Here is a 24,345-nt window from a genome sequence, read left to right as displayed (position 1 = left end):
TCTCCCAAAGATATCCCACAAGGCATGCAAGCATTTTTAAACCAATGAGGAGGGTGCAGAAAACAAGAGGGCTAGCTAGCTACATTGGCGTAGCCAGAAATTTTTGTTAGGGGTGGGGGCAGAACCTTAGATTTGTACAGTATTGATTAATGAGAGTCAGCTGTTTCCCCCCCCCCTTGGCTACGCCCATAGCTGGCTAGAAAAGTTTGGTGGAGAGTGAGCTAGCCAGCAGGCGAGCACATCTTTCCATGGTGGAGGAAGGCTTGACAGAGAAGCTTCCTGGCTCTCCACCTTCCTAAGGAAACACCGACGGGCCCAAGGAACAGGCGCAAGAGTCGCCGCTTCCGCGTTTTCCCGCCTTTCTCCCTGCGTCTCCCATAGCAACGCCTCGGCGCGCGAGTCCGGCTTTCCGCGTCTCCCGCTCTCTGGAGGCCGCGGCGGAGGGGTATCTCCGCTTGTGCTGCGGCTCTCGCTGAGGAAAGGTTTCTCCGTCCGCGTCTCCTTCCCTCGCTCGGACGCTTCGACCTCGGCTTCTCTCGTGTGAGGGGCTGCTCTTCTTCAGCCTCGCGAATAAAGGCTGCTTGAGAGAGCTGCGCGGTGCGAAAACAAAGAGTCCCCGCTAAACGGCCTTCCTGCACGCCCCCCCCCCGGCGGTAGATTCCTTTCTGGACAGATCTGCCCCGTTTCAGTTGGTCTAACGCCTCTTTCTCTCTTCGCAGGCGAACCTTTAGACCTAACCCGTGTCGTGGCTGAGGGTCTCCAAAAATCTCGCTTCATGGCTAAGCTGCTACACAGCAAGCTACAAAGCATGCTCGAGCTATTTATTTATTGAAATTTTAATTATTGACTGAATTTATTTTCCTCCCTGAGGAGACCAGCTGCGGCAGGCACAAGTTCGAAAACAAATTTAAAGACACTTAAAATATCCATTGCCATTGAAAATGTATTTAAAAAAGCAGTCACGGTTAAAAATATTCTTCTGTCCAAGGACCTTGGGGTTTGTACCGACCTGCGGAGAAATATTAATATGGCTACCAGCCCTTTATCCCTATATCTTGTTAACTGAGCTGCCTTCATAGGCGGAACAGCCAAAGCCAAACTTTCGGCTCGGGATTGCGGTTCAAAAACAGCTTTCCTCACCTGCCTCAGACCGCTACTGCCATCCACAAGAAATCAATAAAAACACTAATTACCCCCCTTTCAAATGCAACGTGGCCTTCCACAGCTATTAATACATACTCTTTTACCAAATAAACTGTTACTTTGGATTAAATACTGTGGCTGCGTACACTTGTTAATTCTGCATCAAATGCCCTCCCACCGCTGGTTTGTGAAGCAGTGAATACGCAATCCATATCTATCCTGTCCTGTTTCTCATGCAATAATGCATCCCTTCACCCCCAAAAACAGCTTTTTTCTGAATTGAGAAAAAGAAAGATGTGCCAACCCCATGCATCACCTCCATAGAATACGCCATTCACAGAAGGTTGGACTCCCCAATTAATTTGTTCGAACTAAAACCACACCATTATAGGGAGGGATCTCAACCTAATTATACATTATTTTGATTTAAATAAACCTAAATTTGGGGGTCACTTCACATATGTGAAATGGCAAATCATAAAGTCAATCCAAGGTCCACGGCACTATGATACAACTGAAATCCTGTGCCTGTTGTGCACACACAGCACAGGGTGCCCTTTAGGAGAGAAAATACTGTTTTCTAATATAATTCTGATGTTAGCAAAGAAAACCTTCCAAATTAGTCAACTACATCCATGCTACTGCCGCACAAAGAGATATGAAAGTAACTCCCTATTTTATCATTGTATTTCTTAATGCAATGTTTAAGCCAGGTTTAACTTTCACACAGCAGTCCTATACACTGTATATGTCTACTCAGAAGTAAGTACTACTGAGTTTGAGGAAGTTTACTCCCAGATAAGTGGGTATAGTGTTACATAGCCTTAAAGTCTTATGAAACTTGTGCTTCGAACAGATGAAGTTGTTGGGGCAGTCCAAATGAGTTTAATTTTGCTACTTTCACAAAGCCTGGCAAATTACCAAAGTAGCTTTTTTGCTTCACAGATACTGGAATTATGTTCTTGTTTTGCTTGTTGCAGGTACACACAGAAGTGACCTTATAATCTATTTTTCCTGGATAAGAACGCATCTGTGGAACCAAGTTCTGATTGTCGAGGAACTTACCTGTGTGTGATGATGGAGGATATTTATTACAAGTCACTTGAAAATGAAGCAGTTGGACAGTTAACTGCATTCTTGTCGAGAGAAAGTAGGCATTGGTCATTCTAAGCTGCCAGTCATGTAACAGTATTGTAACTGCATCAGAAACATCTGCTCCTGGAACCACTTCCCCTTCCTCAGGGCACTTCCAGACTGTTGCCATTTTTGGTTGGGATTCAGTCACATATCAGTAAATTCAGGTCACACAGTTATAATTAAGTAATAAGGAGGAACAAACCTGCTTCCCCAAAAGATCAGACTTTTAATGAAAAGGAAAGTGATGGGGAAATGCACTGGAAAGTTTGAATTAACACTTGCTTTGAGGTAACATAATAAATCTCCCTATAGACAAATCAAGATACATGCTCAGTAAAAAGGTCATCTGAAAGTGCCCCATTTCATATGATTTCCACAATAGTTTCCCCCCAGCTGATTTACCAAGGTTTTATCAAGCAGATTGAGATGCCCTCACCTCAGTAATGGGGTTGTAATAAACATTTCATAACAGCCCCAGAAGGATGACTTGGTCTGCAGATAATCTAGGCTTAGAAAAAAAATCATTTATATAAATATTACTTCCTCATGTTCCTTAGCAATGCCACAGGACAGCATTGGCGTCAGCAGCAAGAATATCACCCTGAATGCAAGCCAGTGCTCCGAAGAACATGTTCTGAAATGCACATTCAAGGCCTGTGATCCAGAACAAACAGGTAGAAAGTTTTTAAATATCAGTTGAAAACTATCAGTCTTCAAAACTGCTGGGAAATCAGTTTTTTGTTAAGATGTGCAAATACCTTTCAGGATAGTTTAGCATCAGGTTATATATTATAGACTCTTGGCTATATGTCATTTTGTCAATGAGCCTAACATCACTGTATTGAAGAAGTACACAATTCCAGGTCAACTTTAATGACAATAAGTCTTAGCAGAAAGATGGAATACTTTCTTCTTCTTAGACAAAGTTTTATTGACTAGGATGTGCAAAAAAATAAATAAAAATCATTCATTGATAGACATTATCCAGGACTCCTCCCAGTACTTCAAAGTTACATAAATTTATTTTACTTAAGGTATAATAGAAAGTGAAGAAAAGACAAGAAAATAAGTGATAATAAGAAGGAAGTGGGTGGGAAAGGGAAGCAGTGGTACAAAGCTACTATTCCTTTAAAAATCCTATTTTTCTTGAAGGTTCGTTCCTGATACATCACTCATTTTCTTTAATCATGGAGACCAGAAGTTAATGGATTAAAAATTAAATATAAATTCACATTACTTTTCAGACCAAGCAAAACTGCTTTGTGAGCTACTGCTATGGGGTATTTTAAAACAATACAGATATGTAGACTAGTTTATATATACAGTTCATATATTTATGACTGACGATTTTATCAGTTACAAATGCCTCATTTTTTCTAAACTGGAGAAACAAAGACGTATAAAACATATCATAATAGCTTGCATTGGTAGATAGCAGAGACAACTAAATCCAGATTTATTGTTCTATGCAATTTTTATACTTGAGTTTTCTACGTACCTGTGTAATTCTGTCTACCTGTATTCTGGTTATAGGAGAGGTGTCTGTCTTCCGAATCATTGAATATTTGCAGGAGATGACAGGGCAGAACTGTGAAGACTGGAGGTTTCGGTCTCTGTATAAGAGGTTGGACCCTCAAGAGAGAGGGATTGCTGTTGATTTTTCTACCTTCTGTGCAGTTATGAAAGATTGGATCTCAGACTGTCGACAAGAGGGGTTAGTAATTGTAGTAGTCAGATATTGCCTTACACATGGCCTTGGTTTCAATATTAAATTCCCTGAGAGATGTCTGTATTGTTAGTATTCTAAGGGAACCTGAGGCATGGTGAATTTTCTTTTAAGATGATGAGTAGTTAGAGTAGGTATGGTAAACCTCAGGCCTGGGTGCCAAATGCAGGCCTCCTTATCTGGCCCTCAGAATTCTCCCCAGGCCATACATCTTCTGGAGCCATGCTCCTCTCCCGCCCAATGTATTTTTCCTGGCCAGAATTTGTGCTTGAACTTTAATGCTGCTTGCTTGCTTGCATGCATGCATGCATGCATGGAGGATGGAGAAGATACATGAATATGCGACTTTCTCAACTTTTAAGAAAGCATAATAGTAACATTTTAAAAAATTGAGACTCTACATCAGTCTTGCCCTGGTGGTGACTTTCCAAAGATTTTTGTCTACAATTCCCATCATCCCTGACCACTAGCAATGCTGGTTGAGGCTGATTGGAGTTGTATTTTTGGTTTAGGGAATGTTGCTGTACATGTTGTGCTTTTCAGATTAATCTCCAGCTTCACTAATACAGTGGTAACTCGGGTTACATACGCTTCTGGTTACATATGCTTCAGGTTACAAACTCCGCTAACCCAGAAATATTACCTCGGGTTAAGAACTCTGCTTCAGGATGAGAACAGAAATCGTGCAGCGGCGGTGCAGCGGCAGCGGGAGGCCCCATTAGCTAAAGTGGTGCTTCAGGTTAAGAACAGTTTCAGGTTAAGAACAGACCTCCGGAATGAATTAAGTACTTAACCTGAGGTACCACTGTCTTTCCTGCCTTCCAAGAGTTCTGTGAGGCCTAATATAAATAGATATGCAAAACGTTTTTTACTTTGGATTATTTTCTCTCTTCCTTTTTAAAGAAAATTGGTGAAGGCTATCCACCTTCTGATCACCTTCAGAGGAAGGAAAAACAGGATTTGATGTAACAGGATTCATGATGTAAACAAAGGGAAAATATAATTCTGGCTTATTTTCCCACCTGCTTTTTCCTAACAAAAGGGAAGATGCTGTAGACCTAACAAACAGCATCCAAGATCTGCAACATGGCAACAAGCAGCTAGCAGTGCAGAACACCAAGCTGCAAAAGACTATTGAGGCTGCAGAAGAGCTCAACTCAAGACTCTCTGAGGAGATCTGTGACCTGAAGGGGAAGCTGAAAGGGTAAATGTTGGAAGTGCTTGACCTGGTATCATTAATTATGACTAATACAAGAAGGCAAATAGTAGAAGATTTAGTCAGGAATGAAGACAGGGCTGTAGGAAGTGGGGCAAGAGCTTTGTTGAATCTATGGAACATTGAGGGGCCATTGGTTGTGCTGAAAAGAGTTATTGTAATCTGACACTGTACCCTCTGATTTGCATGTATTTCCTTACCTTTAATACCATTCCCTATTTCCTTCCCTTCTGAGTACAGTGCTACCTACTCAACATATGTTTGGGTTTGGATTAAGCTTTTCTTTTACTTTTCAACCCCCTGTTTCACCTCCAGTTCTTGGGTCTTTCTCACATAGCGTGATGATAGTGAAGTTTGGAGATAGAATTCAGATCATTATAACTAAACAACCACCATTCTTTATTACAGCACCCAGCCAGCCTTAGAACAAGCTAGGGTCATGGCAAATGAATTAGAGGATCTGAAGGTTTTCTCAAAAAGTCTGGAAGAAGAAAATAGTAAACTGCACACACAAGCCCGACAGCTGGTAGGTGCTTCAGTTTGGTTTCTGGTAAACTTTCCTGTTTTGTAAAGCTTACACACCGTTGTCTCAATTTGTTTGAGTTATTCAAATGACATTTTGGATTTTGGGTTGGAGAGCTTGGGTTTTTATCTCAGCCAGTTCTTCTGAAACAGAGAAGAAAGGAGTTCACGTAGTTGAATACACATGCAAATGTGTTGTGCATGTGGATAATTCTGTAAAGCTTCTTAGATGAACTTGTGACAGCTGGCTTTTTAGAAACTACTGTTTATGCCTGTTTGGATAATATATCTGCACAAGAAGCTTTCACAAACCACTTCAGGTTATCCTTTTGCTGAAAAATGTTATATTGGAATTCTGGATCCTCATACAGGCTAATCAAACTGTAACGTTCCCTTCCAAACTTTAGGTAAAAGAGCAGCAGTTCCTTTCTGTTCAATTGGATAAAGTGCAGGAGATGGTGAGCAGGGGCGATGGGGACTTTAAAAAAGTAAAACCAGCCATGTCAGCTGTAGGATAACACAAATGTAAGAAAATGATGCATGTGGTTCAGTGCAGGTTACTGCTGTTTGCACTTGTGGCATTACAGTAGAGGTGAAATCTCAGCTGTTAACTGCACAATGGAGAATAAGCACCCATTACATACAAGTCACTGCATGTGCAATGAAATTCCATACAAGAAACGACATGTCCTCTTCCAGGAAATCATCACACATATGTACACACCATGAGATCCCTTCAGAATGGATATCTTCCTTATTAATCTAAAAAAAACCCCCAGAGGCTGTGTAATAGCAAACTGATGCAGCACATGGGAGATAGTAATGTTAAAAGTCTGTTGCATTTGTCTTCTAGAACAAGAAACTGCTTCTGGAGAAAGAAAGCTCAAAGTGTAAAATCAAAGACCTGTTTACAAAGAAGGCTAAAATGAAGGTACTTAAAAATAGCCATGTTCAACTAGTTTGTCAGATGACTGCTGTTTTTGTAGTATGGATTTGTGACTATAACTCGAGGGCATCTATTTGTATTCTGCTTTCTTCTTGCAGTCCCAGATCTCTGAATATGAAAACCTTATCTCCTGCAAAGATGCTGCCCTAAATGAGGTGAGGTATATATAGGAAAAATGACAAATTGGAAGTCTGAAATTAAGGTGCTATGATGGAGGTGAGCGTCTGGGAGTATCTGTTTTCCTGGGTTCAGTGACACTGTGGGTGATAGTAGCACCACATATTGTTCGTAATGTGGTGAATTTTCAAGTTGCACACCTCTTTGCATGGAAGAAAAGAGTTCTTGCTATCCTGTCAACACACTGGGTTTAATCACAGGTTACCCATTGAACAATTTTGTACATTGGTGAGTCCATGGACTGAGTGGTAGTTTCCAGTGGTATGAACAGGGAGTCATTTGCAGCATCCACCTGTGTCATGAAGACAATTTCCCTGCATTTCCATTGGGAAAGAAACTTTCTGAATGAGTACATGACATCATGATAAGTTGCTAGTTTGTACGTTACATTGCCACCTAATTAAACAAATCTTAGTTGATTAATTGTGATTAGTTGCACAACTTTTATTTGATTGATTTTAGTTCCACATGGGTAAAAACAATAGTTTTAAAGTTATAATTGATTAAACATTATGGTCTTATTTGTATGACATGATAATCTTTGAAGTATTATATGCATCCTTCCTCTGACATTTTTTACAGCTTTGGCTTGTCTCTGTATTCAGGGATCACTAGGTGTCACTGCAACCTCATCTCTAGACATAACTTGGTTCTGAAAAGAAACCATACATATTTTGAGAAATTAGTTTGGTGACAGAGGTTCTATAAGATTATGGTTTGCTTTGAGATAAGGTTGAGTTACTTTCTTGTTTGTTTGGTTTTTATTATGTTTGATTATGTTTTGTGTTCACAGAAAACAAAACACGCTGAAGAACTAACAGTCACCTTGGATGAATACAGAATGGTAGTACAGGTAATGTGGGACTAGGAGGAATCTAGAGTGATATATATATTTTACAGTATAGGGTGAACAATTATTTATTTATAAAAATATTTATACATTGCTATTTATTTTTTAAAATATGTAAAACCGTACAATAAAAAACATGTAAAAATGTTAAAATCAGAAAATAGTCAACTACTATGGAAAGATGTATTCTTAATTGCCTGCATAAGCCTGATGGACTAGAAAAGTTTTCAGCAGGAGGTTAAAAGTTGAAACAGAAGGCACCTGCTAAATCTCTGTTGTCAGAGTACTCCACGATACTGGGCTGATGACACTAAAGTCTTGGGTTTCTTGTTGTCAAATGATCCTCACCAACTTGGGAAACAACCAACAATGTTCCAACAATGCTCCTGAAGATCATCTCAGTCATCAAGCAGGGATATAAGGGTTCAGGTGGTCCCCAAGGTACTCTTGACTTAAGTTGTTCAGGGCTTCATAAGACAATATGAGGATCTTTATCCCAGCTTGGCAGTAGATTGACAGCTAGTGCAGATATTAAGGTAAAGGTAAAGGTACCCCTGCCCAAACGGGCCAGTCTTGACAGACTCTGGGGTTTGTGCGCCCATCTCACATCTAGAGGCCGGGGGCCAGCGCTGTCCGGAGACACTTCCGGGTCACGTGGCCAGCGTGACAACGCTGCTCTGGCGAGCCAGAGCCGCACACGGAACGCCGTTTACCTTCCCGCTGGTAAGCGGTACCTATTTATCTACTTGCCCCCGGGGGTACTTTCGAACTGCTAGGTTGGCAGGCGCTGGGACCGAGCAGCGGGAGCGCACCCCGCCGCGGGGATTCGAACCGCCGACCTTTCGATCGGCAAGCCCTAGGCGCTGAGGCTTTAGCCCACAGCGCCACCCGCGTCCCGTGCAGATATTACAACAGTGGTAATCACATGTTCTCATCCAGATGCCCCCATCAGCAGACTGGCAGCTTTATTTGGAGTTAGTTAGTTGTGTATTAACCAGAGGTATCCCCCATAATGATAAGGAATGGGAAATGATGAATAACAGGTTCACAGTTGTAGACCCCAAAGGCTCATCTTCAGTCTATGACAGATAGCAGAGGCTACCCTAGGAAAAGGAACACATAGACTACTGGATGGGGGGCAGTATGCATACAGTGCAAAAACTGCTAACATAACTCTTTGATATTTAAACAAATGAAACTGAAAAGTTTCACATGATGTGGAGTTAACATTGGAACAACATAACATAAGTTTTTCTGAGGCATTAGAGCAAATTAAATGTTTTGGAGAAGTAGCAGGATTTAAAATAGACACAGAAAAGACCAAGATGTTAGTCAAAAACATGGACGAGCAGTCGAGAAATTTGGGGATTTGGCTGACCGTGAGAAATCTCAACTTATTTCAAGATAATTATATTAAACTGTGGAAGGAGATTTTAAAAGAGTTGGCAATATGGTAAAGGATGACGCTTTCCCTACTAGGTTAAATTTCAGCCATCAAAATTAATATACAGTGGTACCTTGGTTCTCAAACTTAATCTGTCAAACAGACTCCTGAATCCATTTGAAAACCAAGGCGCAGCTTCCAATGGCTGCAAGAGCTTCCTGCACTCAAGCAGAAGCCGTGTTGGATGTTTGGCTTCCGAAAAACATTCACAAACTGGAACACTTCTGGGTTTGCGATTTATTCGGCAACTAAGCCGTTCGGGAACCAAGGTACCACTGTACTTCCTAAAAGTATTCCAAACGATCCTGATTGTTAATAATTTAAGTTGCCTCAAAGAATGGAAAAAAGATATGATTTGAAATTTACTGCACATTGAAAGAGAATCACATGAAAATGATCCATAGATGGTATCTTAACTCTGAGTAGGTTGGCTAAGATGTATAAAGTAGAATCAGATTTGTGTTGGAAATGTAAAGAAATGGAGGGAACCTTTTTTCATATGTGGTGGGCATATAAAAAGGTTAAGGAGTATTGGGAAATGATTTACAATGAGATGAAAAAAGGTTTAAAACAACTTTCCCAAAAAGATCAAAGGCATTCTTGTTAGGAATAGTTCAAGCAGAAGTTCCCAGGTGTCAGAAAAATTGATGTATGCTGCAAGAGCAGCTCATGTATTATTAGCCCAAAAATGGAAAGTGAGGGAGGTCCCTTGTAGCTGGCAACTTAAGATGATAGAATTTGTGGAACTAGCAGGTCTAACATATAGAATAAGAGAGCAAGAAGAGGAATGGAAATCTTTTGTTGAGTATATGGAAAATAATTGCACACAGCTGAAAATGCTGGCAGCATTAAGATAAATTCAACAGGTTAACTAATATTTGAGTATTGTACGATTAGAGAACTGACTAAAGTGGTTATAGTAAAATATGCAGGTATAATAGGCAAACAAAATGAACCATGGAAGGGGAAGGAGGGAAGCCGCTGATTATATGGTATTATGTAAATTGTTTATTTTGAAATGTTAAACTGAAAATTGAATAAACATTTAAAAAAAGAAACATTGAAAAGTTTATAGAATTAACACAAGACCTTGCAAGGTAGACCCATACAGACTTCCCCACTTTACTTTGTGCTAGTATAGTAGCTACCATACTTGTGCATCAGGTTCTCTTTGTGATCTCCATTAGGAACTGAAACTGGAAGTTAGCAGACTTCAAGAACACCTGTCCCAATCCTATCAGGACCAATACGTGTAAGTGTTGCCAGAATAAGCTAGGTGTTTTGGGGGGTGGTTAGGATACAGCAGGGACGCGGGTGGCGCTGTGGGTTAAACCACAGAGCCTAAGACTTGCTGATCAGAAGGTCAGCGGTTCGAATCCTCGTGACGGGGTGAGCCCCCGTTGCTCTGTCCCTGCTCCTGCCAACCTAGCAGTTCGAAAGCACGTCAAAGTCCAAGTAGATAATTAGGAACCGTTCCGGTGGGAAGGTAAACGGCGTTTCCGTGTGCTGCTCTGGTTCACTAGAAGCGGCTTAGTCACGCTGGCCACATGACCCAGAAGCTGTACGCCGGCTCCCTCAGCCCATAGAGCAGGATGAGCGCCGCAACCCCAGAGTTAGTCACAACTGGACCTAATGGTCAGGGGTACCTTTACCTTTACCTAGGATACAGCAAGCCCACATGTATCTAGTATAAAGGATGGTGTGGTGTCCAGCCAGGGATTGCTCTATGATTTTTGTTACAGTTGTCTGTAAAATCATTATTGTGTTAAACTAAGAATTATCCTTTCGGGACAGTGAAATGCTTTTGAATTTAAAAAAAAAAAATAAAAAAAAATCCCAAAAGCAATTTCAAAATGATTTAATTATTTCATTCTTTTAACTGGCAATTGTCAAAATGCTCCCTGTTTATGATTAGCTTGAATTCTGTATGAATCATATTCTCAGAGTGTACCCCTAAGTAAGCTATTATGTTTTTGAGGATTGTTAGCAAGACCTTTTCATTTAATTTTAATTGCATAAAATTAAGCTTCTGAAGCATATGGGGTTTTAGCATGTATTGTTTAATTCCCTTGTATTTGGAAGTGCTAGTTTTAAATTGTGGTACTTCACCCTGAGGTTTAGTGATGTTTCAGGATACAAATTTTAACTAAATGCATAAATAAAATTGTTCTTTATATTATTAATAGTAATTTTTCAATACTTTTTCAGTAGTGTAATATTAAGCTCTGGTAAAGCTGTTAAAATTGAGTGCCCCCTGGAGGCAGATATTCAGACAGTGAAAGCAGACAGCTTTTTCCTCAGAGGGGACAGTTCATAGTTGCATGATCTGTTCAAGACTAAATGAGGTTGTTCATATCAACCTTATTGCTCTCATTCTGTTCTTCTTCTTTTTTTGTTTAAAGACTTAACAAGTCCACAAGGCAACTGAGCAGGGAGCTGGAATGTTTAGGGAATGATTTCTTTGGCCCCAGGTAGTTGTACCTTGGGAGTGCTCAAGAAATGGAACAGATGCAGCTTAATTTGCTGTCTCAAGAGAAATTAGTTTTGTCCTCTCCGAGACCTGTCCATCTCTCTCTCTTACGCACGCACATCATGTTCTGTGACCCAGTTCTTTGTGACTAGCACTAAGAATCTGAAATAATTTGTTCTGACTTGCTAGGGAGACACTGAGGTCAGGTCTGGGTGTGTTACGAACATGGATAATTTTGCTTTGCACTTTAGTGAGACAGGGGTTTGCACTTCTACTAAAGGAGTCATTTTGATTTTTAAAATCAGAGCTGGAAAAATATATATTAAGGTGATCTAATCTACCTCGCTATCCTAATGTTATCCAGACCTAAATAGTCTTTGATAGATACAAACAGAAAGTCTTTTAAAAACAAATTGGGTTGCATCCAAGCTTACCATCTTTCATAACTGACTGATAAAACCTCCTATCTCCTGCTGCAATAGTAAATGGAAAAAGTGTTTTGTTTTGTTTTTATTTAGGTGCTATTGTGGGATTATAAAAACTTTTTTTTAAAAAAAGAGGAAGGCTAAACTAAAAAACTGTTTTGGCACAAATTAACCGATTAAGAAATGATTCCAACCAGAAAGGCTGCATGTGTTTTTAAAGATTCATTTAAAAAAAAAATGTACTAAAGAACACCAAGCAGTCCTGGAGAAATATTTTAATAATATGTTTTTAAATTACAGTTGAAAAGGTGTTTTAGTGTGAATTAAGAGAGTAATTAAAAATAAGCATGCTATTAAAGTAGCACTGACCAGAAAGGGTAATAGTGAAGGTGTGTGAAAGAATAGATACATGATGATAGGTACACCCACCTGGTATATCACTGTACAGCTTTTGAAAAATACAGAATGATAGTACTGAGGTGATCTACCCCTGTGGAGATTGTGCTAGTATAGTCTGAACAAAAGACAGACTCACCATAGGGAGAACCCAGGAGGACAATGATTTGATAACATCATGCAGATGACGCATAAACTGTAAGTGAGCAAAGCATGAAAATTCCAGAGGAAATTCTAGTGTAGAAGAGCACTAAAAGTGTTGTTAATTTTTATGTTGTTATTTTTATGTTAATTTTTATTGTTAATTTTGCTTTGTTAATGACAAGGTAAGTTGTTGATCCTTAGTGATGTGGCCAAGGAGATTCATGCAAACTCCCATTATAATTGTTTGCAGTTCTGTTTGACACAATGACCTGTTAACATTCTTTTTGATGCAGGCTGCCAGGAGATTTCCTAGAAAATGTGAAGACCTGCTCACAGGCCCCTGCACAGCCACTCTGGATGGAAATTGAAGAATCACAGAGAGTAAGAAGCCACAAATGAGTATTGCTTCTTGGAATGTCTTACCATTGCTCTCACCATAAATGGAAAGGATCTCAAGACTTAACTCAGACAAACCCAGAGTCTTGGGTAGATGCTTGCTGTACAGGGTTACACATTTATCTAGTTTGAAGGGAGTTGTTGCTCAGCACTAGTGATGTTGCAGGCACTATCCAGTACCGCCTGTGATACTCACACAATGACAACACTCGTAGTCACTGCTGTTGTGCTGTTACATTTTGCCAGTAACAAGATATTACACTTTTGTGTATTGGAGAAAAGCAGCACCTGTGTCACAGAAGTGTATGTTGAAGAAAGACTTAAGATTTATTGGACTATAAAATGATGATAGTCCCTTGCTGTCTTCAGCAGCATTTTGGCGAGGAGGCTGATTTGCCTAGTCCTTTGTGTGGGATGTTGACATCTTTGGTGACAGATCCATTGGCTTCAGGTGACATTGGATCTTTGGCGGAAAGGGTAAGTGTGGAATTCACAAGTGGTAAGAAGAAAAGAAATAACAACAAAGTTTTCTTCCTTTTATTCCAGAGAACATGTTTGCTGAATTAAAGCTACCAGTATGCTGTTAGTAATATTGAAACTAGATTGACTTCACACCAAGCAGCACTTTTAAGCTTTGACCCCTGTTTCAAAAATGGAAAGTCATCTCAAAAACTGATCTGACTACCCCATCCCACAGCACACACCTCTGATTTTCTCAAAATAACTTTTTACCTACTGATATCTGGAGCTAGCTCAAATTTTGTGTTGTTGGGCCACGTGCTGTATATATTTCTTTTTCTAGAAAATAGAGCATGATCCATAGTCTTATCTTTCATTACCTTGGTAACCTTTCTCTGAACTCTAGTTTTGAGGCCTGCCAAGATATACTTTAATACTAAGGACCCAGTTTACGATGTGACTCATTATCCCAGCAGCCTCCCACTGTTCTGTTTCTCTCTGTCTACAAATTGGAATACAACATAAGCAAAAGCACCAAGAATACTGTGGCTTCCAGCTGGTAGACATGCATTTGCTGTCACATCAAAGTGTGGATGGGACTTGTTGCCTTTTTCTTGCTGTAAACATGTAGGAATTTGTGTAGGTGTAGAGTTATGGTGCTGAAAATATGAACAAGTCCCCTGCTCAGTTTAAGAAGAGTGCATGACCAGAAATCTTATGAATTGGACATTGTGGCTAATGCCTTTGGGGTGGAGTCAGTTGTGCTCTCGCTTGCCCTATTTGTTAAAGGGGTTTTGTGAAATCAAGCTGTTTCTTTATTATGCAAGTTGCAGTAGCATTTTGTTGGCAATTGGAGGGGAGGAACTGAGGACGGTATGGGTGGGTGTTGATAAAGCGTGCCCTGTCATTGCATCTTGAAAAAGACCCCTGTTAACTTGGGCATATACTAGTGGACATGAATGGGGGGGGGGGGAAGCCACATTAGATGTAGGAGCTGGAAGACGGCAAGCTGCACAAGGCAAGCACACTGTTTACAGTCTTAATCTCCTCCTCCTATTTAAAGAGCATTTGCTATCCAGTTGATTGAAGGGAATATGTTGTTTGTCATGTTGTAGTGAAGAGGAGCCTTTTCTCCTACCTCCATAATCATATATGAGCCAGATGATGACAGTTTAAATGGGTGTTTTTGCCATGGCAAGTCATAGAAGCAAAGCCAACGCTGAAAGTTTGGAGAGACATATGGCCCATCAGCCTCATTTTCAAGGGAAAGCGGGACTCTGGCATCGGCATCAGAAAAATGAAAAGCCCATTAGGTTTCCTGGGGGGTGCACAGACTACACAGTCTGTGTTCAATTACAAAACGGGCACCGGTGGAGCTAACAGGGACATGATTAGCAGTAGGGAAGTTTAGTATGAATACTAACAAAAAGACATTAGCTGCTCAGTATCTAAGAAGGTACTATTTTGAATAATACTGTTCTGGAGGTTATGATAGTTTGCATTAGTGGAGATAGTTTCACCCCGCCCCCCTTTCTTGAGGTATACACTGACATCAGAAGATGTCTGGAAATGCTTACTTTACATGTAAATGACCACACACAGCATTTCTCAATAAAGGTACATTTTCAAGGAACAGTTTTTAGGATTCTGACAAAAATCCTGAAAACCATATGCCTCCCTGAATTAGTTTGCAGGGGGATTAGACAACATTGTGTCAAGCAAGTGTTATGCACTTTCCAGTGCATTTTCAGTCACATTTCTTATCACCAAAGTCTGGAAGTTTAGCTGGAACTCTGTTCCAGTACCTCTCAGGCGGGTGCCACTGCCATTATAAGAGAACAAAAGAGGCATTCATGGTGGGTTCTGGCACCTTTCTCCCCTAGAAAAATAGCACTGGATGTCACCAATCAAAATTGGTAGCATAAGTCTTTATCTCTGACCATTGTTGCCATAAATCAGGCTCTAATTCCTGTTTAAACTAAAAAATCAATGATACTGTGAATGCCGATAAGGGAGATGTAGCAAAAGGAAAGAATTTAAAGGCAAAAATATATTGATCTTACATTTAATGGAAAGATCTGATCCTGGTTGTGGAGCTTTCAGGAGAAGAGGAAAAGCCCATGATGGTAGCCAAGACAACTAAACTGTCAAAAAAGGACAAGGTAATGGAAAGTTTTATGCTGTTAGAGCTAACTTCTCGACAAACTGAAGCAAGATTTTAAACATGATCTGCAGGAAGAGTGAAAATCGGCCTTAAAACCTATAGAAACTTCATTGGATTAGACAGAATCACAGTCTTGGATGTTGCTGCAATAGCAAATGAAACAACTAAAATGGGAATTAAGCATTATAAAAGAATTTAAAAGCTGTCTGACTGAGCTAAAGATATCCAGCTTCGGAAATGTCAGACAATGCTTTGCACCATTTAAATGTTAAAATAAGAGGCTTGGAAGAGACTCAGAAATGTCTGATACTAAATCCTTCATTTTATATTGATTAATCAAATAATGCCTGCCTGCCATTACTGACACTGACAATGCTTATCACTCTGGTTCTAGTTTGCAGTCCAACAACAACAGACTGAGAGACATCTTGGTAAAATTTTCACACCTTTCAGCTAAAGAAATCGTTTTGAACGTGATCAGAGATAAAGAAGGTCTGGAATGGGAGGGCACCAATATTCTAATCTCTGTCCAGCTACACACAGTTGGAAACAGGCTTTGAAAAAATATACAGATCAGTGGCAGAAAGCAGGAATCCAGTATTGCCGGGGTTTCCCCTTTCAGTTAATACTTAGAAACAATTGTGTCACCCATCTTATCACAAATAATAATGAAACACATAACATACTTTATTTACCCAGCCTATCATCAGCATCCCAGCAGGGAGATCAAAGATCAGATGATCTTGTTGGTGGCAAGGAAAAAAAATAGGTATAGAAGAGAATTCCCTGGATGCCAACATCCAGGTTTGGGGCGAGTACTCTGGTGATATAACCCCAGCAGAGATTTAAAAGCACAAAATATGCAGCAAGGTAAAGAATGGCTGTTAGACCTTTAAAATATGCCCTTCTAAGTTCCTTCCAAAGTTCCCCTCTTCCCCTAACATAGAAAAATACCAGACCCCCCCCCCCAAAGTTTAAAGAATTGGCCACCATACAGGGGCATAGTTTTGTGAATAGAGTCTGTTAAGGTTTCTTGTTATACTTATTCCCAACTATCTTAGCTTCATGTGACAGTCTAATGCCTGTGAGTTCTGTGGATGAATTTTGGATGCTGAGTGGTACATTGAAGCATAAAGCTTCAGATTTTGAGAAGTTAACCTGCAGGCCTGATAGTATTATGAAGTTGTTAAGCTCTTGAAGTCTTGCTGCTCCCATGTTCAGCGGGTCAGGTGTCATAATCATTAAATCATCAGTGAACAGTCCAATCATATAGTTTTGTTTTCCAGTTTGGACTCCCTTGATGTCTGGTATTCTAAGGCATATAACTAATGGTCCTAAAGCTAGGATGAACAAAAAGAAAGAGTGGACAGCCTCTCTTCATTCTATTTAGACTAATGAAAAATTCCTTCTTTACAATGAGATAATGTGTCTCTACCACATTGTATTTGCAAATTACCCTTTCCTAGGCCAAAGAGTTGTTTTTCCATCTACCCAAGTGCAAATACGGGAGCTTGTACCTTGTTGAAAGGTAATTGCTTTTCTATTAGATGAGAAAAGGATCAGACAAAGAAGAAGAAGAAAAACCTTTATCTGAGTCTAGTGCCTTTTATACAAAAATCACAATTACTTGCCATGTTGGGTTATTTACTGCAAATGGGGCTTGCTTCCCGTAACAGCCACCACCTGACTCCATCATCTCAACATTTGTTTGATTGTACTGGATTTTAGTTACAAGAAAACTCAGAAGCAGATTTTCCTTTTCTGAATGATGCTGAAGAAGGCCAAAGATTCATATCAGTAAGAAGACTCATCACTCTTTCCTTCCTCTGTTTATAGTTGATGGAACTAGATACCCTTCTATTTTCCCTTCATTTTGTGGAAACAGCCTCCATCATTGGGTTGTTCTGTCCTTGGAATGAGGCAGCTGAAAGTACACGTATGCCAAGAAACCATACTCCTCCAATGAAAGAGATAGGTGTCAGCTACACTGCCTTTTGGGTTACCAACCTTTTGGTTCCAAAGATGGTTGGACAGCACTTTGTATGCCTCCTTCTGGCAACTCCTGCAGTCAAGCTGGTGCCAAACGTATTGCACTGCTTTCCTTTGGACTACATCAACGAGTCTGAGAGGGGGGTCTTGTTGTTTGAGTAGCCCAGGGCCTCCATACACAGCCCAGGCTTGTGCCCCGGGGAGGTCACTTTGTTGCTGCTAATGTAGTGGCTTGACTTCACCCCTGAAGGCACACTCCATTGTCTTGAGACAGATGGATGCCAACAACAACTAGGCAGAAGCAATCACTCCTTTCTCCCACATTTTTGTTGAACCTCTGAAAAGCATTGGTGTACATTCTGGGTGATGCCAACTTATCTTCATCATTTTTCTGCTGTGAAGGCGCCTCTTTAAAAAGGAAAAAATGGCCAGTTTATACCTTAAATAAGTCAATGATAATACTTGCTCAAGACTGTCCTGCTTTAGGCAGCAGGTGTGTGTGATGTGTGGAGGAGGGATTGTATATATTTTTTAAAAAAACCTGCGCATGGAATGCTAACATGCCAGTGAAATGTTAGTTTTCTATACATGTACAGAGAGGTTCCCCCTTATTGCTGGCATCTTTCTGTCTCGGGAGACAATGGAAGAGTGTGGCTTCGGGGGTAAAGTCAAACCTTTGGAGAGTTACAGCGCCAGCTGTGGTTGTAGAGAAGGGAGAGATGTATTTTACTGCTGTTGAGGTAGATGAAGGCATTTGGTTTTGCTTCTACAGGTGCAGCATGGCGTTTTTTTTCTCTGCACTCCTTGCAGCACTCTTCTGGTCCTCATGGGGGTTATTGACCTCCCCTGAAACAGGAAGTACAACAGTCCTAGAAAAATATTAGCACTCAGTTCTGAAACAGGCATAAGATGGCCAAAGGATTCAAAATAAATCTCTTTCAAAAGTAGCAATGGGAAGAGATTGTACCTACCATTTGGGTTTGGGGACTAAACTGTAGTACAGGCATAGGCAAACTCGGCCCTCCAGATGTTTTGGGACTACAATTCCCATCAAGCCTGACCACTGGTCCTGTTAGCTAGGGATCATGGGAGTTGTAGTCCCAAAACATCTGGAGGGCCAAAGGGGGAAGCAGGATGAAAGAACCAAGGAAAAAGCTGCAGAGCAGGAATGGGGAACTCGTGGCCCTCTAGAGTTGCTGGACCCCAAACTCCCATCAGCCCTAGCGAGTAAGAGATTATGGGAGCTGAAGTCCACTAACAACTACATGGCCACAGGCTCCCCACCACTACTGAAAGATAAAGAGCAAGAAATACTGGAAGTGATCCTGGATATAACTGGAATGTTACTTACAACTGCAAATTACTTACATTTTATAAGTCTGTTTTAGGGATAAGGATAGGAAATGCACTTCAGGTGATATGTTTGCTAAAGAAGCCTTTCTTTTCCACGACAACTTTCCTTATGAATGTTCGTTAACATTCTCAAAGAGTTTGATTTCATCTACATAGTTAACTACAGAGCATTTGATGTGCTGCAATTGCATGACGACTTTGCATACTGTGAAAAGCATGTTCAAGGCTGTGTAAAATTGTTGGGGGGGGGGAGGTTGCACATAGACTAGGTACAGCATTTGTGGAACATATTTCTTAAAAGCATTGTGAAGAATTAAAACTTTCAAATTTCATGAGGAGTCATTTGGTGTATCAAACGCACTGCAAGGTAACAGACTCTCAGACAGGAGAGAAATAATAAGGCGGCTAGTATGTAGGTATAATTTGTTTAATTTGCATTAAAAAACATCTTCATCACACCAATCAATTTTGTTTTCCCCAAGGCTGTGTATTCTACCTTTCCAGAAACCACACTGCTCAGCTCAGCAGAATCGTAAGTGTGCATGTTGGCCCCTACCATAAGGCAAGATGAGGTGGTCTACTTTAAGTACAATGGATGAGCAACAAACAGCTTGTTTTTAGGAGGGCACTTTATCATACTACACTTTGTAATCATGTTTCTAATCAGCAAAACATGAGCATAATCTCCCACACAGAAGGTTTAAAGAATCAATTTCAAATAGGTCAGTCTAGAAAGTAATATGAAACTGAAAATGACTTATATAGCATATGCTCCAGGAACAGTTGGTTTCTTGCACTGTTTCAAGGACTGTCTGAAGCTGGGATATAGGCACAAGCCTGTTCCTGGATTAGCCCTAATTGTAAAGAAAAATAGAAAGAATATGCCTTGCTGCCCAAATCCCTGACTGTAATCCTCTCCAGTGTATAGTTGCTGTTAATACCAGATGCATAGTGGTGAAATCAAATTAAAGCACCATGTTCAGGATGAGATGAATTTTTAAACTTATGCATATGCTTCTGTGGTGCAACAAATGATAGGAAACAAATGTTCCAAATGAAGTATTTTGACATATGAGGTGTTTTAATGTGCTTGGCTCTTCAGAGATTCTACAACAGCCTCTCAGGAACAAGCCTTAGTCCCAGTGTGTGGCGAGCTAATCCCAACTGTTAGGGAGAAGTCAAATGAAAACTTGTTTGAAATCCTGCTTCAAAGGTCAGGAACTACTGCGAACTACTGCAGTTGTCACAGACAGTTTTGACAAGGATGTGATTTGTGCCTCACTGTTGGAACTCCTTTGTAAGATTTATGCTGTGGAAAAACTTTCCTGCCACATTGGGTTATGTGGCCTTATAGAGAATTTTACCTTGAAGTAGATTCCCAGCCTGAAGATGACGAGTGAGACCTCGTCGAAACGTCGCCCAGACACCCCGACTCTTACACGGGAAGACACCCGAAGACACCAAAACCTGCATATATATATATATATATATATATATATATATATATATATATATATATATCAATCACACCTTTAGCAGATTTCTTACAGCTGCTGTCTAGATATCGATGCAGAGCTAGAATTCAGCTGCAGAAGACACTGTCAGTGTATTGTGACCCCATACACTGTGAGTGTTGTGAATACTAAAGGGGATCACTTTCAGACCCAAGTAGGGTACCTTTCCTCCACTACTGAGTAACCATGCTTAGCCCCACATATTTGAATTTAGGACTAAGGGTTCCCAGGCAGTTAGGTTCGCTTCAAGGCAAACTATACTGTAGTTGCCTGTTGGTATAGAAATTAAGGGACACAAAGTGTGCAGCTAGCCCATTCACCCTTCTTCATGTTCTCTGGACAGTCTCAATATACGCTCTAAATCTGTACAGTCCCACTTGGGTAACATCTAAAGCTAGATAGGTTAATGTGCCCTCCAGCTCCATGCACACATCCAAGTTCCTGCTCATTTCTCTCTTGAGCGCTGCAGTAGTGTCACTTTGGGATTCCTCACTGCACACAGCTGGAGTAGAAAAAAAGCCTGTTTTCTAATTTGTTTATTTAACAAATTTATAAACCAGAGTCTGAATCCATCCAGGTGGTGTGGGGTATTTATCTGCTCTAACTTTCGTTAAGTTTTCCCATTCTTCTTAGTATGCATTTATTCTACTCAGTTTCCAAGCGCATCTTGGCCACTACTTTTTGCTTCCCTTCTAGCCTTTGATTCAGAAAATCAAACTACTATATTTTTCGCTCTATAAGATGCACCAGACCACAAGGCGCACCTAGTTTTTGGAGGAGGAAAACAAGAAAAAAAAATATTCTGAATCTCAGAAGCCAGAACAGCAAGAGGGATCGCTGTGCAGTGAAAGCAGCAATCCCTCTTGCTGTTCTTGCTTCAGCGATAGCTGCGCAGCCTGCATTCGCTCCATAAGACGCTCACACATTTCCCCTTACTTTTTAGGAGGGAAAAAGGGAGTCTTAAAGAGCAAAAAATACGGTATTTAGAAAGTGTTCCTCTGGTGGGAGTAAACTTCTACTGGGCAGGCACTGTTTATGCCTTGTTTGTCCAGAAGATGGCTGTCTTATTGACTTCTGCCACCCCAGTCTTTAGGAATGACGTACTAGAGCCTCATGCCTGTGGGCCCTTTGGGGGAAAGCTCTGGAGTGGCAGATGGTGTTGAGACCTGTGGTCTCCAAGCCATAGACTAACTGCTCAACACCAGCTCCATCAAACACTGTGACTTAGCCACTGTTCTATTCTCTGGGGTAGCAGACTTCCTCCAGGGATGCTTTTGATACTGGCAGACTTCCCCAGCAGCTTAGGGCAGAGCTTTCCAAACTTGTTGGTGACACACTTTTAAAGTCATGCATCATTTCGCAACACAGTCATTCAGTTTTACTAGCAAACCTGAAGTTAAACTAACCCCTTTCCAGCCCTGGAGGAGTGTGGGGAGCGTTCACGCAACACACCTGCACATTGCAGCCGACACACTACACACAGTTTGGAAATCTCTGACTTAGGGGCTTAGTGGTAGTTGTCCAATGGCCTGCCAAACGTCTATCACTAAGTGACATAGCTTTTTGAACTTGTCTCTAAAAAGACGTGGAGAAATGAAATGCACTACCTACTTCCTGACAAGAATCTCAGTAACTGACAACACAAGAAGGCAACTATACCAACATGGGCTGCAGTACTTGACACCTCCTATCCAGTGCTGAAGTTTGCTGCTTGGTCTCCACAACTTCCCTTGGCAGGGGGAGTTCCTCCCCTTTTGCTCCTGCTTTGCACGGTCCAAGCAAGGGTGAGGTCATAGTGGGTGGATCCTCACAACTTGTTCTGGAGTCTTTGTCCCCCCCACCAGTGATGGTAATACAAGACATGTCTAGGTGGGGAACACCCTCCAGTGGCCCTCACATAAACACTGCATGGTCTCCCGCAGAGAGAAAGCTGCACATAATTGTTCTTACATTCCTGGCAGTATTAGTGTTTCACACTTTTTACTACCCTGTTCCCAGGTGGCCACAGTAAAATAGGTGCAGTCTACAATATAAAGTAGCAGGGTGGTTCAATGTTGCACACCCTGCTCCACCTTGCTGTTCTTTGGAGATTCTGCTGCCTTATCTGAAAACCACAACTGCTTCCATCAACTTTCCCAACTCTCCCCAATGGCTGTTTCTCCTCTTTGCTTTTGTCTCCTTATCACCACCCCCTCCAAAACTTGTTAACTTGGAACGGGTTTGTTGAAGTTGGTGGTATGAAATTATCCCACAGGAATAAGAACAGCACGATGTCCTCTCTCCACACAGGTTTCTGGTCTCATCCAGCTGCCTCTTACTGCACATCCTTTGGAATCTGGTTCTTCTAGGGCTCCCTGCATTCATTGCACTGCTTGCAGTCTCCTTCTTAGTGCTACCGCTCAACCAACAACCTGCCTGGGCTGAATCCAAGGGATGCTCTTGGCCTCAGTTGCAACTGCAGTATCTACAGCCACCACCCACCTAACACCATTCCCTTTCCTAGTTTGTGGAGACAAAAGGAAGCTGCTAAGAAGTCCTGATGCAAGACAGATAAAAGAACCTGTAAAAAATAAATGGAGTGAACCACTTTTAAGTTTAAGCTTCGTGTGGACACAACATTCACAATTATTATTTTTTGCTAAGTCTGTGGGACATTCAGACAGCTCATTGCTCCCCCCTAATAGATGATAAGCACTCTGTTGACCGGGATCTAACATTCCATGATTTTTGTGACTTGTGAAAAAAAGTAGACTATTGTCCATTTTCAAATGTTGCATTTTTAGGCATCTTTAAGAGAAGCCTCTTCAGCCTAATAAAAATCACGTTCAGGAAAAGCAAAAGGTCTTCTTTCATATAAACAAAAGTGCAGGTGAGGAGTTTGGCTAAAGGCAATGGGGCTGTTTTCTAGAACAGGCCCATTTAACCACAGTATTAGGCCCACAAACAATTTTGAAGGTGTGTTAGGAGGCATCTGCACAGGCATGGAATGCTTTTACCGTGCATCCTGAGAATGTTTGAATTTCTGAAAATCTCAAATCCCTTCTAAAATGTAGCCCTCCTTGTTGTAAGGATGGCATGAATAGCTATGCAGTGTCTCCCATATCATGAGGTGCCTGGCCCCTCTCTTCTGCAGCCCCCAGTCATATTCCTATCCATTTGTTAGCCTTCTAAGGAGTGCCTACCCTCAAGAATTAGCTCACCCTAGGCTTGCCTTACCCTGACCATTGCAATTATTTTGCAGCTGCTGCAGATTTGAACTACAAATGATGCAGCAAACACATGATTTCCCCAAATTTGCATTTGCCAGATAGGGAAGGGACAATCAGCAGGAGGGGTGCTTGACTGATACACACACCCAAGCTTCACCCCTTGCTACTTTTGCAGGAGTTGGCAAGAAAGTCCAGAAATTATGGACCTTGGAGGCTTCTTATCTAAAGCCTCTCTCCATCCCCTTCCATCACAGAGAGAAGAACAGTAGCAAAACATATTATAAAAGGGGTTCCAGTATGGTTAAGACCACCGGGGGGGGGGGATCCGTCCAAACTCAGTAAATTCCTTTCAGAAGCAGCATCCATCAGTTAAAAAAAAAATTAAGCAAGGAACACTTTCATCTACACTACAAAAATATTTTTGCTTGAAAAGCTGTGCCCCTACCCCAACTATCCCTGAAATAGGTACTGGAGTACCTAGAAGGCCAGTTACAGAGATAACAGTCTGGTTTTCTTTTGTCATATGTTTCCAGTGATACTCATATGAAGTCAAAAGGGGGGGGGACATAGAGAACAGAACAATAACTGAATAGCGGATAACTTGTAAAATAAATTAGGAGCTGGTTATGAAAACACAACCTGAGGTCCCGGTGGGCTGTTTCAAC

General features: G+C 41.0%; 1 protein-coding gene across 8 annotated transcripts; it reads left to right on the top strand.

Moving 5' to 3' along the window:
* The first annotated feature begins 205 nt into the window (after window positions 1-205).
* KASH5 (KASH domain containing 5) lies at window positions 206-24,238 on the top strand. 8 transcript variants are annotated; one of them, XM_082197024.1, is made up of 16 exons: window positions 210-597; window positions 2,124-2,293; window positions 2,838-2,954; window positions 3,814-3,994; window positions 5,049-5,210; window positions 5,631-5,748; window positions 6,152-6,202; window positions 6,598-6,675; window positions 6,789-6,845; window positions 7,661-7,720; window positions 10,349-10,413; window positions 12,890-12,977; window positions 13,362-13,469; window positions 19,440-19,489; window positions 20,060-20,170; window positions 22,761-24,238. In XM_082197024.1, the coding sequence occupies exons 2-16, from the start codon at window positions 2,218-2,220 to the stop codon at window positions 22,954-22,956; spliced, it is 1,518 nt and encodes a 505-aa protein (XP_082053150.1). In that variant the 5' UTR covers window positions 210-597; window positions 2,124-2,217; the 3' UTR covers window positions 22,957-24,238. The 8 variants fall into 8 exon arrangements, with proteins under 8 accessions (XP_082053152.1, XP_082053155.1, XP_082053154.1 ...); XM_082197025.1 differs by having other exon boundaries at window positions 210-692; window positions 13,365-13,469; XM_082197022.1 differs by having other exon boundaries at window positions 210-692.
* The last annotated feature ends 107 nt before the right edge of the window (window positions 24,239-24,345 follow it).

This window comes from Podarcis vaucheri (genome assembly GCF_965113315.1).
Source record: "Podarcis vaucheri genome assembly, chromosome: 13".
NCBI classification, from domain to species: Eukaryota; Metazoa; Chordata; class Lepidosauria; order Squamata; family Lacertidae; genus Podarcis; species Podarcis vaucheri.
The sequence above is the reverse complement of the archived record's forward strand: the minus strand, read 5'-3'. Positions and strand labels throughout refer to the sequence as shown.